Below are 17170 nucleotides of genomic sequence, written 5' to 3' on the forward strand. Positions count from 1 at the left end.
TTGTGGAATTCGCACCAATGATCTGGATTGCGTCTATTTGGATTTGACCGCATCTCTTTTGGCCATCGTACCTTATCTCCCATACTTCTCAAAATAGCCACGAGCTCGGAGGTAGTGACATTAAAGTTATATCCGCCAAACCTTGCCTTTAAACTTCTGTCATCATCTCGTGACTCTTGTCTGTTCCGATCATTTCTGAATCTTGATGAAGAACCAGATTCCCTGTTCCTCGATTTTTGATCATATTGCTGGCTATCTTGTTTTGACCGTGAGTCTTTTCCTCCAGGTCCCATATATGGATCGTACCTATTTTTACCTGATCTTTTTTCGGTTTCTGATCTTCTGGAACCGCCCCTTTCTTCATGATGAAACTTAGGTACGGTATCTTCTTCAATTCGCAGCTTCGTACTGTACCTGTTGTAAACATCATTCCACGTGGTTGCAAGGAATTCTCGAAGGCTTTCTTTGAGTCTTCTCGTGGCTTCAGAACTTTTGTCATTTAAATTACTTGCAAAAGCTATTGCAGCCCAGTTGTCAGGCGCACGGGGTAGAGTCATTCTTTCATGCTGGAATCTATCAACAAAGTCTCTGAGCAACTCTGAACCTACTTGTTTGATTTTGAAAATATCTTCCATTCTTTTCTCAACCTTTTGTGCTCCCGAATGTGCTTTAATAAAAGAATCTGCAAGCTCAGCAAAAGAATTTATAGAATTTTCAGATAAAAGAGAATACCAGGTTAATGCACCCTTGGTGAGTGTTTCTCCAAATTTCTTGACCAGTACTGATTCAATTTCTTGTTTGGTCAAGTCGTTGCCTTTTACGCCTGTTGTAAATGCAGTCACGTGGTCACGTGGGTCTGTAGTACCATCATATTTCGGGATGTCAGGCATTTTGAACTTTTTCGGAATTGGAAGGGGAGCAGCACTTGGCTTCCAAGGTTGTTGTGAGTATTTGTCCATGTCAACTCCTTTTATTACAGGCGGAACTCTAGGGATTTGCTCAATACGTTCATTTTGTTCCTTAATCTGTTTTTGCAAGGTTAGTACTAAATTTTGCAAATAGGAATTATTTGAATTACCTGGTTCCCCTTCCTGAGGTTCACTGGTGATTCCTCCATTTCCAGAAGACCAGAACGGGGATTCTCCAATGTATTATTATTAGGAGTTGGTGTGGGTGGTGCAGCAGGCAATCGACTAACTAGAGCCTGAAGAGCTTTGTCGGCCTGTGCATCAATTAGCTTTTGTAAAGCTTCATTTGTACCACCTTCAAAGTGTTCAGATTGTTCTTGTTGATCAACACGAGATTCAGGAGTACCTTCACGAGATTGATGTGGTGAATTTTGAGGGGAGGGAACCACTTCAATGTTATGTAAATCTCCTTGATTTTGATGGATTTGATTTTCAGGGTTTCCCAAAGTGTTTTCATTGTTATTGTTGGTGTTGTTGTTTGACATGGTTATAACAATGGACAAGATGTAGCTTAAAAGAAAAGATTATCAGAGTCCCGGCAACGGAACCAATTTGTTTAACCAAAAATATGGGGTCTTTGGTCAAAGCTAGAAAGAAATTCGGGTTACTGATAATCAGGAGACGAAAATAAAATATTTTTGAGAATGATGGTAAAGCAGTAAATAGTTTTGTATTTCAGTAAGATCTCAATAGTCTTTCGTGTCCTCACAGATGTTGAGTCTTTCCCCTTTTATAGTTGATTCTAGGAGAAGATATAATGTCTTTGTCTTATTGAGGCAATTATGAGCAATAAATGATATTTAAAAGAAACGTTACATAATCATTTCTATTTAATTCAGATTCTCTAACGTATTTGACATTTAATGTTGTATTTAAACTCTTTTACGTCATCAGATTCGTATCTTCAACTTCTTCTGATCTTTGATCTTTAAACGACTCGAATAGGTACGAGACTCGTACCTACTTTAGTAACGGTCCACACCTATGTTGCTTTCTTTTCCCTCTATCTGTTGTCGCCCGTGCCTCTTGGCTATTTATTGCGTTTTGACCTTTTGACTAGTCCACGTGTCATGACACGTCATCTTCAATATTCAGACTCAGTTTTTTTCCAATACAGATAGTCCCCCCACTTTCTATTTATTTATCAATTATATTGTATAATAAATAAGTTCACAATGGTTAATTGTGGAAAGAATTAATCATGTACAATTGTGTGCACCTTGATGAAAACACAGTATGATCTGCTGTAATTGAGGTTTTATATGTAAGTTTGACTTTTAAGAGTTCAATAAATCCTTTCTTGTTTAGCACTAATTACATTATCTTAATCAAAAACTCTTTTAGTTATGCTTTAAAATTGTTTATGCGTGACAATAAATGAATCAAAATAGCACTTCTTAGTTTGCAAAATAATTTTCATTAAAATAGACTTAAAGAGTAAAAGTAATTGATAAATATAAAGCGATAATAAGCAATTTTTATGTCCGAAAACTGACTTTATAAATAACCATTTTGAATAGACTTCATAAAATTGATTATAAGTAGCAGTACGTTTGGTTAAAAAAAATGATGATGAGCATTTTTTTCTGTTGTATAAATCTTAAAGATTTTTGAATGAAAAAGGCCGAATTCAAAACTAGAATGTTAGGATGATTACATAAAATATTAAAAATAAGTACTAAAAAGCTTCATCAAACCATATTGAAAAGTTGTAGTAAAAGTTTGGGGTAACTTAGCGTTTGACCATAGATTTCCTAATTTGCTTTGAAAAATCTAATATATGTGAAATTTAGTTTGAAGATAAAAATGTGTTTGGACATACGTTTTCAAAACATATTTCCCAAATTTATTTTGGAAAAACATCTATATTATTAGAGTGTGTAAAGATTTTGGCCCAAAACCAGCTTAATAGTTGGTTTTGGGATTTGGAATTTGGAATTTGGAATTTTCCAAAAGCGTAATGGCTTCCTGGCCACTTAAACTTGTAGGGCTTTTAAAAGCCGATACATGAACTTGCACTTTTCCCATTTGAACACTCCAACTTGATGCAATAGATACTAATAAACACATTTGACCGTTGATTATGCTACATGGAAGCGGTGCAGCTGACATGGCTAAATTGTGTGCAAATCACGCTACAAAGGCGCGTGGATTGTATTATTTTTATTAAAAAAATATGAGAATCAAAATAAAATATAAATGAGACCAAAAATGAAAAGAAAAAAAGAGACCTTTCCCTTTTCCCTTCTCTTTTCCCCTCCCTCCCAGCGTCTGTCGTCTTCCCCACCAAAATAAATCGTCCATGCATTTTGTTGCATCCATTTTTGCTCTCTTGTTCTCTACAATACTTTCTTTTTCTCTCTATATATATGTAAATCTGCACCTGTATAATTGTATCTATAAATCTCTGTTCTATTTATCTTTATCGGAACTATAACCCGCCACCGACCACCGCCGTTATTTTTTTTCACAGTGTTACTTTGACCCACTTTTTTTTTTTGGCTTAAGATTCAGTTCAAGATTCTATAATTTTATGCTCATTTGCATGTCTAGTGCTGGAGTTATTTCTTTTTCTTTTTTTTTAGTTTCTTGGAGTTTATTTGATCTGGGTCAGTTGATTTGTTAACGGGTTTTTTCTTAGGGTTTTGGTTGATTTAAGAGTTGATTAATAAGATTTGACTGCTAAAAAGTAAAGCAGAGAAAAGAGTTTACAGGAGAGGTAGTCAACAGTGATAGAGATGCCGGAGATGGTGGTGAGACGGAGGTAATCGAGGGTGTTGAAATTGGCAATAGTCTTAGTAAAAGGTGGGTTTCGTTCTATAACTAGGTATTCCGGCTTTGCCAATGCTGTTATGTTTGTGTTCATCTTCCTTATTAGCAACTGCTCTTTTGGCCGGTCGCCGGCGACGGGACGCTAGGATGGTTTTTAATCGGAAAATACAAGTGACAGTAGTTGTATATGTTCATCTTTGCTATAATTGTGGGTGACTGATTAATACAGGTGTCAAAAAAAGTGAATGAATGGATGATGTGGCTATGCAATATATTGAATTAAATCCATGTCAGCAGCAACTGAACAACACGCATTATTATAAGTGTTTATTAGTAGCCATTTTTTCAAGTAAAGGTGTTCAAATGGGAAACCCAAGATATTATATATCGGCTTTATAAACTGATGCAAGTTTAAGTGGCCAGGAAGCCCTTGCGCCTTTTCCCAAAATATAGGCAAAATCTATGGCCAAATATGTATTTGCCAAATAAAACCCAAGTTTATTTTGGCAAAATCTATGGTCAAACGGGTCCTAAGAGCCCGTTTGGACATAAGAAATTTTTCCCTTTTTTTCCAAAAAAAAGATCATTTTTTTCCCGAAATCAGCATTGTTCATAAAATTTTCAATTTTCAGTTGAAGATGCATTTTTTAAATTTTCGAAAATTTAAAAAACTCCAAAACTTTATTTTTCAAATTTTTCACTCAATCACTTACAAAATTTCAAAAATAACCCAAAATTATATTCATGTCCAAACACAGCTCGGAGCCCATTTGACATTAAAAAATTCTCTTTTTTCCAAAAAAAATTAACTTTTTTTCGAAATCAACGTTTGTTCATAAAATTTCCATTTTTTATTTGAAGATACATTTTGAAATTTTTGGAAAATTTGAAAAACTCCAAAAAGCTATTTTTTAAAATTTTACTTAAATCACTCACAAAACTTGAAAAACGACCCAAAATAAAATACCATTTTGATTTGAATTTTTTTTAAAATTTTACAATTGTTATGTCCAAACGCCCACTAAATTTGGTTTATAAGCTCTTGGTAAATAAGGGAACAGAGCAAAGGAACAAAAATATCTGTGTTCACAACAGAAACAAAGGAAACAGAGGGAGGGCAGAGAGGGGCAGCGAGCGGGCGATATCACCATAGAAAGAGGAGGAGTTGTATATAGCAGAGAGAAAAAGGAAAAGCTTTAGAGAGAAAAAGCAAAGAGAGATGAGGGGGGTCTCATCATTTCCCTTTCTTCTCTTCTTCCTTTCCTTTTCTCATAATTTCATCGCAGGTTTGAATTCTCCCCAGATCTTTACATTACCAATAATCAGATTCATTCAATTATATTTTAGTTATGTCGATTTTAATGGGTTATATCGCAATTATATTGGCAAATATTTCTCTTAGATCCGCCCTGTCAAGTATTTGAAAATAAACTTTATACATTTAGAACAAAAAGTATTTGAAAATGTACCAATAAGTGTGATCAAAGAAAACATTAAAAAAAATAATAGAAATTTAGTATCTAGGAAGCTAAAATTGGGCTGTAATGGTCCGATGTTATGCAAAATTCGTAATTTATTTTCGATTTTACTGTCGTATTGGGATAAGGGTTGTGTGTGAAAAGGTTGTCGTTTGCTAATTATTATCGGTGTAATCTTATATATCTGGGTATCACCATTATTTTAAGCAGGTATGTTGAACTAGGGATGAGAAAACTTTGAAACTGGGGTCTTTTGACAACTTCAAGGAAATGAAAAAGATCTTGTTTTGATGTCACATAAACTCAATTACAGCTTCATGTTTTATTTTTTATTTTTTCCAAATGTATGACTATGGTTTGTTACAAGAGATATTCTAACACCAATTCGATGCAGTTTACTACATGCAATTATCAGACCAGACTCGTTTTTTAAGTCGAACCAAGCACACGAAAATTCTTTCTGATAATAGACTTGAACTCGTGATGTCTGTTCTGATACTATGTAGAACTGTATGACCATCTTATCTTAACTTTTAAGCTGTTGGAGAGGAGATATGCTTATCTATCTATTTTAGGTACACAACAAGTACTCTTAGGGGTCGTTTGGTTGGGAAACCAGTTAGTTCATGATTAATTTTCCCGGGATGAGTTATTCCACCCTCTCGTAGGGATAAAAAAAAATACTACAATCCCAGAAAAATTAATCTCGGGATTAATTATACCATGATTTTGTCCCAACCAGATAAACTCAGCACAAATTTAATCCCGGGATTAATTATCCCTTATCCCTCGACCAAACGAGCCCTTAACCTTTAAGTTAGCCAAATATCTGTGAATAAGATTGGTTTTGGGTTTATTTCCAGCTATCTGGTTTTGCATGGCCGAATAAACCTTGACATGGAGTCAATGTGCTTCAAAAAGCTCGCTTCCCATAAGCATTTCTATCATTTGATGTTTTTCTGTCCTTGTTCGAAGATACCAGGAACAGACCCCATCAAAACTGTTTATGGTTACATTTTCATGAACTAGCTTTTGTATATTTGAGTTTGGTTTCATTTTGTCAGTTTGATTGCGTTATACGTATGTTTTCACTTTCAGGCTTTTCAGATGATTCTTCAAATCCCAAAAATGGAACAAAAACTGATAGTCATGCTGCAACCAGCAGTCACACTGGGTCAACGATACTCGTTGTATGCCTTGCCCTTGTGGCGATAGTGCTTCTAGCATTTTTCCTTTTCAAGTTTTGGCAAAAGAAGAAGCGCGAAGAGCAGTATGCTCGTCTGCTAAAGTTGTTTGAAGAAGATGATGAGCTAGAGCTTGAGCTCGGTCTTCGGGATTAAATTTGTACCAGATGTTGACAATCAATCTATTGAGGTGAGGCTCCTTATTGTGCTTGCTCTTTTCCTTGGAAATCTAAAAGGAAAAAAGCAATGTTGCTCTGCTTTCTACTCCTAGCGCTTAGTGGAATCATAGAATTATTGATTGGTGGTGAGCATAATGCTGTTAGCACAACTGTTTTAAGAAGACATTCGCTTTTTTGGGTGTTTCAATGTTCAGCACACTAACACTGATCAACTGCATGGAACAATCATAGTTTAAACTTTAAGCTATGTAGTTCTGGTGTCTTAATAGTAAACATATGCAGAAACTTCAGCATGATATGAAAAATGCTTTTACCACTATCAGTGTCATACCTGAGCAAAGTAACTCTTTCAGCCAATAGGTTTCTGCCAGACTTTGTCGTATAAAAATGGGAAGGAAGGAGCAAATATTACTCAATGTGCACCTTGCTATGTTTATCACCTTATATATTTGTGTGGGTAGTCTTAGAGTCATCTTTTGATAAAGATTGTTTATTTGCTTTAGTATTTTCCAAAGAAAATGTCAATTACCTATTGACATTTTCTGTAGTATGCTTTTATATTTCGTACAGTCTTCTTCTATTTCCTTTGTTAGTAAGTTGGCATGTCTACTCTTTGTTATTGTGCTTAAAAAAAATATGGTTCCCCTTAGCTATTTCAAAATTGTATCAAGCTAATATGGTTTGTACCCCTTCTTTTGTCAAATATGAAGCCGCTACACAATTTTACTTTTCTCCTTTGCTGAATATTTTAATCCGATATTCTGAAATTCTGTGTTGTGGCTGTCTATTTTGGCAAACAATATTGGGATGTGGAACTTATCATATTTTATAAGCATGAGCTTTTAAATTTAATGGCTTACATAAATGCCGTAATAGTTTTTCTTAAAAAATTTAAGGTCAGTGCTTGTATGCTCTATGGAGGTCAAGATTCAATTCTGTGAAATACATATGCTCTATGGAGGTCAAGATTCAATTCTGTGAAATACATACTTTTCTATGGTGAATGTGATGGTTGTAACCCATTTCTTAGAATTCTCTGATTCGGCCTTGACACCTAGGGGTTCTCCGGGAGGGCCAGCACTATTGTTGGATGTGCATGTGGTATGTTCTACATAGTTTCTTTTGATCGTTTATAACTTGGCAGGTATGTTATCCTTTGTTTAGGCTTTGAGGAGTGTCATTGCTTGGTGCATGAACTGGTCATGCTGATGAGGAAGTGTCATTTTTTTCCTTTCCAAATGCTGATATGTTATAATTTTTTTTATCCGATATCTGCTGAAACTGTAATACTATGTGATGCTGTCAACTATCTATATTGAGTAGTCTAGTTTTTTTTTTTGCATCTGACTTTTGCTTTGAATTACTATTTAACGCAGGGGCAGATGCAAGTAATATCCTAAATTCAGATTCTTGATTCAGAGATCACAATGGGTTGGATGATTCCAGAATCTTGGCATAATCAAGAGAATCTTTATTTCACAGTTGTAGAAATATGTACCAGTATTAGCAGAACCAAAATTATCATGCATTCTTTTTTTTGGAGACAGATTGATGGATGACAAATATTGCCAAAGGTCGCCCTTCCAACTCAGCAATGTAATTCATCCTTCACAATTCACATATTCACTCTGTAATAGTTGTGTAGTAGGTATTTGCAGATTGTTAGATGGCTTTGAAACATGAGGTATATTTTTTCACAAAAGCTCAAATGAGCTAAACTGTATCTAAGTGTACACATTTACTTTTGTACCCTCCGATGTAATGTTCGGCCTACTCTTTTTGTGTGAGTGGAAGATGATCTCTCTTCCCTTAATAAGAAGTCCATCCTTGTGGAGTACTAGTTAAGCATTAAACACCCATGAAGTTTCTTAATGTTTGGTCCGAAACATAGTTTCCCTTGGTTCTGGACAGAACTTTCTTCATATCTATTTAGGGATTGTTGTTGTCCTCCTCCCTTCCTTCGATTTTCTGGTTCTTAGGTTGCTGGTATTATCTTTCTGGCCTTGTTTCTTTTCGTTTTCTTGAGCCGAGGGTCTATCCGAAGCCGTCTCTCTACCCCACCAAGGTAAGAGTAAGGTCCGCGTACACGCTACCCTCCCCGACTTCACTTGTGGGATTAAACTGGGTGGTTATTGTTTTGCTCTCTTCTCCTTTTTTAATGGTGGCACTGCTTTCCCTTCTTCCTTGCCACTCAACCTGTGCCAAATCTTCAACCTCCATTTGTCCAAGACTACAATTCATCATTCTCAAAAGAATGGAGATGAAAAAGAAACTTGATAATTGTCTAAAAAATTTGAACTTATAGATTAAGGAAGCAGTTTAATGGATAGTGTTACAGTGCCTTTTTTTTTTCCTCTCTTTTATTTTGCGATAACAAGGCTGGTGGGAATATTGGACTTTTACTCACATGGTGCATCCTTAACCATCAAAGTTCTTAGGCTTCATGTTAGAGTTAGAACTAACTTCAGCGTGAAGTTACAGTTTAACAGCAAGGAACTGAAGCATAGGTACAACTTGAAGTGAGATATTCAGCATACTCATATATCAAGCTTATGTTCTCAATATATTTATTCAGAAGTTAAAGCAGTTAGTCTGCATTCAAATAATACATGAAACATCGTGAGTATTCAATAAGAATGAAATTATTGTAATTGCTTTAACACATTGACCACTAAACCTAGATTAAGACTAAAGGTCAAAACCTCTAGGAAAGATGGTTACAGAAAAAAGCCATTAGACCTATCTAAAGAAGCTGCCTGCGGGATGCCTGCATTCCGTACCAGAAGCAGACTCAGAAGTCGTACTACTCAGGTGGATAAGCTATATTTTGGGCCTATCACTAGACAGGCAATCAACATTCCAGCAATTAGGGGTCCCCTGATGACCAAGAATAGGTGTTATCTTCCCGTCTTTGCTCGTTTCATTCCTGTATTACTAAATGGAGACATGCTAGGGCTCATTCGAGGACTCATGCTCGGGCTTTCTTCCCTTAATGTACCATTTAGCATGGCCAATTCCCTTAGTTGTTGTTTCTTATAAACATCCATAGATTCATCCTGATACAGGCAAAGTGAGGGAGAAAAAAAGTCAAAAGGGCTAGATAAAAGTTGAAAGCAAATGATGGCAAATGGCAGCAGCTATATCGTTTTAACTCGTACCACGGGCTTTAAGAGGTTCTCTAGGATTGAAACTGCATGATCAATACGGGCGTCAATGATGTCTTCCGGAAATTCAGCCTCCACCAGGAGATGTAGTGGCTCTTTGAGGTGCTCGTACCCAGGTTTATCTTTCAATTTCTCTTCCTACACAAGGTGGGAGAGAACAATGTGAAATTGCAAAAGAGAAAAACAATAAACCTTGAGCAATTTAAAACTACTTGTAATTTAGACAACAAAAAGATTCAGGACATTACAACTACTCTGACAAAGACAAAGGATGTGTGTGTGTGTGTGTGAGAGAGAGAGAGACTTCTCTTAGAGATGCATACTACGCATTCACGAACCAAGGCATAGTAAATGTTAAGTTATTCAAGCTTGCTCTTTTAACAATTATTGAGCAAGAATAGTAAGAGGGCCCAATACCTTGATAGAGTCCTTCACTGAGCCTTGACCTCTGATGTAGACTCTACATTCTGTAATGGCTTCAACCCTCTTTAGGGAATTCCCACGTGGTCCCAGAATTCGACCGACAAAATTAAACTGCATGATTTTAACTTGGTTAAGATCTATTTCAAAATTTAGGAAGACAATGAGAAACATTAAACACCACTTTAATAAGGTTTCACATACATTTGGGAACTTCTCCACTGGAACATCCAGTCTTATGACTTTCTTCACAACAGGAGTGGTTGCAGTTCCCGGCACAACATGCCAATCCAGGGGGGAAGGTTGAAATGGAGCCATTTTCTGGAGGAGTCTGTTTTCCTGTAGTAATTACATAATATCAAGTGGTAAATCCTCCAACAATGTCCTCAAGCAGTTATTCAAACTCCTTTAAGTTATGAAAATAGAATTAACAAATATATTACACAAGCAAAGAGGTGTCAACTACTTACAGTATCTATACTGGGGACTAGGACTAACAACTCCTACAATTTCTGACTAACACCAAACAAGAAGTGCTTTTCTTCGATTCTAATTATGGCTAACTAGGTTCTGTTTTTTGCTTGACAAGGAAGCAACAAGTGGGAAGAGAAATGGAGGTTATATTTTCATGAAAGTTATCCACATGCAAGGACGACAAAACAATTAATAGATAACATTTTCTGTGAACAGCAACAAGTCCGTAATAACATCTGAGTTGGCAATACCATCATCAACAAAGGCACTATTATTGATAACGATGTATGAGAATCCCACCTACTGCACGTGCCAGTTCTTTCTAACATTTGCAGATAGGCATTCCCACCTACTGCACGTGCCATTTCTTTCTAACATTTGCGGATAGGCATAGTGTCCTGAGGCTCAAACTAAACAGATGTTGAAACTACCAATTGAGCTCAGTATTTCCTGATTTCAATAATATGATTTCAGTAATATGAGCAATTCAACAATTAATAGATTACATCTCTATGAACAACAACAACTCCATAATGCTTGAATGGTGTGCTATAAGCCTCTGGTGTCCAAGGGAACACATAACTAACTCACTTCCAATTGGTTTATAAAATTAAAGGTATGCTAAAAATAGAGAAATGCTAATAATGTTGTGCCTAATAGTTATTCATATTTTGAGAATCAAGAAAAATCATATTACTGAAATCAACAATGTTATACAAACAACTCTTGCTCACACTCTTTAATTGAAGGGAACCAGTATGGAAGTGTATGACCACATTAAGAACAATAGTCATGACATGATTACATACCGAAGTATGACCCATTAAAGCCATACATACCTAAGCTAATTTCCATGAAGAAAGAAACTTATCATACCTCAGTTTGCATTGCACTCCATGCCCCTACATTTATCTGACCTCCATTCATCTGTTGACTGATCGATCTATGTGGACTCTCTTGTCCCATCCTTTCCTGATCTACAAACTGATTTGACAACAATGCCGATGCTCGCATGATTTCTGCAGAAGTAAGAAATCCAAGACCTTATTCAGTCACTAAATAGGATGCTTCCGTCAATTTACCTTCCACAAGATTTCAGCTAAGGCTGTCAGTGGTGGATTCACCAAAGCCATCCATAAGACACCATTTTTGGCTTCATGTTAACCATATTCAATTTCATCCGTTTTAAACAAATAGTAATGTTACCCACATTTGAAGTTTGTAAAATAAGCATGCCAATAAGATGACCCAAATGAATAATTTTTCCTAGAACTACTTCACAAGCCCTTGCCACATCCGCTGTTAAATGCACGAGCTAGAGAGCACAATATTAAGCTACAGGGTCAAACTCGACATCAAATTTCGCATTGATACAAAAAGTTCATCATTCCAGGACTAGAATGATAAAGAAGACGAGCGAAAGAAAGTGGAAACCAGACATTTTTCTCGGTCATGCTTTCAACCAAATTCTGATTTGTAGATTTGTATCCGGAACAGCTACTTAGAGACTTCTGTTTGGTAACTTAGCATTAGGTAAATAAATCTTTTCCTATTCCACTTAATGATTTTTCAGTTAGTTACTTAAAAGTGTTTGCATCTTACTTTAGAATACTCCTGATCTCAAAAGTCAAACAATAGAAGTTGCTCTATTTTCCTGTATTAAAAACTTGTATAAAATAGGAAATAAGAAAAGTGACAAAAACTTGATGAATTCTTTGAACTCAATAAAGTTGGTAAATCTGAATTTATTAACTTTTCTTGTGAAGCTTTTCTAGCTAATTTGATGCATGGTGGTTAATAAAGCTTTAACTTTGAGGAGTATTCCTACTCAATCTTCATTTCTCTTTGTAGAGCATTACTTGTAGCACCAACAAATCATGAGTTTTTATTCTGTCATATTTGGTTACTAATCAAAGTCCCCCAAGTTTTCTGCATTTTTTTAACCAACAATTAATACAAATCAGTCCTTAACTCTTTTTCTTTTATGGATAAATAAATCAGCCCTAACATATTACGACTCCACAGTCCAATCATAGGCTTGCAAACCTCAAACTACCGCTTCATCACCTTATTCAGTTATAAAATGCATATGATACTGAAATTGCCTTTAGCTGACTGATTACTAACTATGGTAGAGTCAGAATAATTGGATATCCAATAAGGCATCATGTGCAACGAGATCAGATTACAGACATACAGAAAAAGAAAAGCTCGCATGATTTGACCTTAAGCCAAAGTGAAAACTCATGTAGAGGCACCACCGAACAAATACACGGGTCAACAATCTTATCTTTGGTGATATTTTAAAAAGTCAAGAGAAAATTCAATTCATCAGAGCGGTTGAATTAGAAAGTCCGACCCAAACAGTAAAATTTCCTAATAAAATAACATTCACTGATTTATGGGATGTCCTTTTAGAGGAAACAAATCAACAAAGAAAGTTTAGGTGCTGGAATTAGTTGCATCGTATCTTCACTATTAATTATATTACCATCAAATCCAGCTATTTTGGCGTATTACCGAAACTTTCTTCACCAAATATTGTTGTATAATTATTGGTCATTGACAAATACCCCGTTCCAGAAACACCCAAAGTTGCCCTCTTCGTCATCAAATTATCAGACTCCAAATACTTCATTTTTCACCTTTTTTTTTATATTTGGGAGGTCAAAAAGCACAGAGAGCATAATCTATGCCATAAATTATAAAATCTTAGCATACTTCACTTGCAACACGTGGGAGTCTTAAGCATGCGTTGACAAGGGTCATCAAATATGATGTGTAGGAGTCCAACACTTACGGGACGTTAAACTTATATCTCAGTGACGCCGAAGAAATGTAAAGAAGACCTTTACTTTTACTCTTTTTGGGTTATATACATTTCTTCTACATGCTGGGTTGGCATGAAGGTGGGGGAGAAAAAAACTATTAACACTTAAGACCCTGTAGACTCGGGATCTAGTATCACAGCACATCAATTTTTTCAAGGGTGTTCTGAAGGTGGGGAAGAAAAAAACTATTAACACTTAAGACTCTGTAGTAACTCGCGATCTTGTATCACAAGACATCAATTTTCTCAAGGGTGTTCTGACCTATGAGAGCAAGCCTTGGCGCAACAGGAGTTGCTCCTTTGGTAACTTGTAGGCACAGGTTAAAATGTGGAAACTGCCTCTTTGGAGAAATGCTAAGGGAATTTTGCATACAGTATGCGCCCAATCGCCCGTAACCTCGCACTAGGCCGAAGCACTTTGTACACAGGTTAAGCCCGCACTTAGTGGTGTTCAAACTATGTGGCCTTTTACTTACCAGGACTAAGTTATACATGAACAATTCAGGATACCATCAATAAACAATTCAACACTTTGTTCGGATCAAACAGTTAATAATACTTTCATCAGAAGAAAGATACTTCCACTCCAACACAAAGACACCCAGACTATCATAAAAAGTTCCTGTGGTCACATTTTGCTACCTTGGTTTAGAAGCCTACTGCATATAGGCAGTATCTGCATGAATGGCCCCAATTTTTGCCTCTCTCCCAATAAATCGGCCAAATATCTGCCATTTCGAAGCAGCCAAATCAGAGGTTAGTAGCGAAAGATGCATCTAGAGCTCTATTTATAAATAATTGGCCAATTGAAATAGAGATTCGGACGTAAATACTAATCGGGCTGCAGAGGTGGACTTGACAAGAGGTTAAACATACAACTATCTTATTAAAAAACACTAATTCACCATGTAGGTTAAACATACAACTATCTCGAAGTAAATACATGTAGTTGAAAAGTTATTACAGTCATATATTTATATTACAGAAGTTTGAACCAATTATCACAAATAGTTGTAGGTTCAGTGGCATTTTGCACCTATTTGCTTAAAATCTTGGATCTGCCTATGTATCTTGGAGAGACTTTGTACAACAGAAAAGGGATCCTAAAGTGTCACCACATATAAGAACAACAAGAAGCTAATATTCTACGATCATAAAGATTATATAATGCACACAAAAACAGATCCAGACCCAACATACAAAACAAGCAGCAAAAGATGAAAAGTGAATCGAAACAAGAAAATAGTAACTGAAAGAGAATCAAGATTTGACCTTTCACGATCTGTAAGAGAAGAAGACCTCTGAAGTGGAGCATGGATTCCAGTAGGAGAGTACTGGAAATAACTCCCAGGGGGTATTCTATTCTCCATATTCATCATCTGATAAAAACCCAACTTTTCCCCTACATATATACAATAATAAAGAAACAATCTCTTTTAGTCAACAAACTTTTCAATACAAACATATAACAAAAAATAATGTTCTTACTGGGAACAGCTGTGTTGATGGTTAAGGCAAAAGATGAAGGTGGGGGAAGAGAAGCTGAAGTCTGCTTCCCCCCTTTATTGGACCCTTGAGTTGTTGGTGTGGGGGAGGGGGGAAGAAAGAGACTGCTTAGTGAGAAAAACTCCTATAAATACTAATGGCTGGCTACACTACCATTAGAAAAAGGGTGTGTGCAAATGTAGTAGCAACCTTTTTTAGCACCATCACATATATTTTCTTTTTACAAACACTTTTACAGGGTGGATGATTGTTACGTATCGTTTCATAATGTATCGTATTGTACTGTATTGTATTGTATTGTATCGTTTGACGAATACAATTTTTGGATAGATTGTGTTATTTTGGCATCGTTTCATGGTGTCACACACCAATAATATGATGAATAAACTTGCATATTATAAAGAAAAATGAGATGGTACATAAAAAGGTAGGGTAAATGATAAAATAAAATTATTTAATAATAATGAAGGGTGAGATTGAGAGAAAAACACAAGAAAACGACGCGGCCACACCAAATCGGTCGTTACATAAAGTGACACATTTCATTGTTACGTAACGATGGTTTTAATGATACGATACAATAAAATTTAAGTAACAATCAAAACAAACATTGTATTTAAAGTAACAATACGATACGATACAATAGGTAACAACCATCCAAACAAGTTGTTAAAAAAATTAAAAATTGCAAAAAAATTTAATATAGAAATTTTAAATTCATACTAAATGTTTATTGCTAATAATACAAATTGTATAGAAAAAATGAATGTTGAATTATAACCACCAACAACAACCACAACGACCCAATAAAATCTCACAAGTGGGGTCGGAGTAATATGGTGTGTACGCAGACCTTACCTCTACCCGGGACAGAGAAGTTGTTTCCGATAAACCCTCTATCAAGAAGACGAAAAGAGACTTGAATTATAACCATAGTAGTGAATTTTAAACTATAACATGTAAAACTAAAAATAATTTTTTTATTATTTAGTATTGACATCAAAATAAAAATAGATTAAAATTAATGGATCGGCATGTAATGGTAAATTTTTCTTACTTCTAATGACAACTTTGTATATGAATATGGAAATAATACAACCTCTTGATGTACAAGTTTGGTATTATGTCCTTTTTTTAACTTAATTTTGCCACTATCATATTACTAATTTATGTATCCACATTATATAGAATGCCTAAGATTCTATTCCAGCAACAACACCACCAAAATAATAATAATAATAATAATAATAATAATAATAATAATAATAATAATAATAATAATAATAATAATACTGACATGTAAATGATAATAATATCTAGGAGTATACTGTCTTTTTGGCCCCTTTCCTATTTTAGCATTCATTTTTCTTTTCTTTTTCTTGTTGTTCTTTTATGTCATTTTCTTCTTTTTTGTCAAGTATCACTTACAATAATATTCCTTTGCATTTGGAATAAATGCTAAATATCTTTTCCAGTTGTTTCAATTTGGTTTTGATTTGCTTGAGCTTGCATGCGTGCTCTATATGGACAAATCGACATTTTTGTGTTTCATATTCATAAACTATATAATCATTTCCCTCTTTTTGTAAAAATAAAAAATAAAAATTGATTGCATATCTAAAAGTTTTAGTTATATCGGTGTGATCTAATTAAACGTGTTATAGAATTTAACGTAAAATTTATACGAATATTTAATAAGAGTGACTGGTCTATTTAGATTTTCTTTTTTATGACGAATCTATTTAATATTATTATGAAGTGAAGTATTTCGTTTAGTTGAAACGTGGTCTCTTGTAAGAAAGAGACTTTGAACAACTATGATAAAGCATGGGGAATGCATCTATCCATATCTTATAGTATTAATAGACATTCACAATACCACGTATTGCATTAATGATCCACAGATCAATAGAATGCACTTTTCGTTTAATAATAATTGATACCCAACATCACATTAACTCGTGTTAGTTCTCTCAAAATACAGTGTGTATAGCTAACAAATTTATGATAGATTTCTTTTATTTGTAAGTAAAATAATGTTTAGGGGAAAATGCATAATGGAAATGTCCATTTACTCCTAGGCGAAAAAGAAAGTTCTCACTAAAATGCATATGTGCATATATGAATATTGATGTAACGACCCGGCCGGTCGTTTCATGAATTACCGCTCCATTTTTCCTATTTCTGCTTCTTTA

General features: G+C 35.1%; 1 protein-coding gene and 1 long non-coding RNA gene across 2 annotated transcripts; one reads left to right on the forward strand and one right to left on the reverse strand.

Moving 5' to 3' along the window:
• Positions 1-4800: 4800 nt before the first annotated feature.
• On the forward strand, positions 4801-8434 carry LOC107804285 (uncharacterized). The gene is made up of 3 exons (XR_001652233.2): positions 4801-5026; positions 6317-6592; positions 7958-8434. It is a non-coding gene; the product is annotated as an uncharacterized LOC107804285 (long non-coding RNA).
• A 687-nt stretch (positions 8435-9121) lies between these two features.
• Positions 9122-15089, reverse strand: LOC107804284 (KH domain-containing protein At1g09660/At1g09670). The gene is made up of 8 exons (XM_016628149.2): positions 14958-15089; positions 14742-14871; positions 14112-14197; positions 11516-11658; positions 10370-10504; positions 10163-10279; positions 9740-9883; positions 9122-9637 (listed from the first exon to the last, which is right to left on the reverse strand). Exons 2-8 carry the CDS (start codon positions 14846-14848, stop codon positions 9479-9481), a joined length of 891 nt encoding a protein of 296 aa, XP_016483635.1. The 5' UTR covers positions 14849-14871; positions 14958-15089; the 3' UTR covers positions 9122-9478.
• Positions 15090-17170: the final 2081 nt, after the last annotated feature.

Source organism: Nicotiana tabacum, chromosome 7 (assembly GCF_000715075.1).
Source record: "Nicotiana tabacum cultivar K326 chromosome 7, ASM71507v2, whole genome shotgun sequence".
Lineage (NCBI taxonomy): Eukaryota > Viridiplantae > Streptophyta > Magnoliopsida > Solanales > Solanaceae > Nicotiana > Nicotiana tabacum.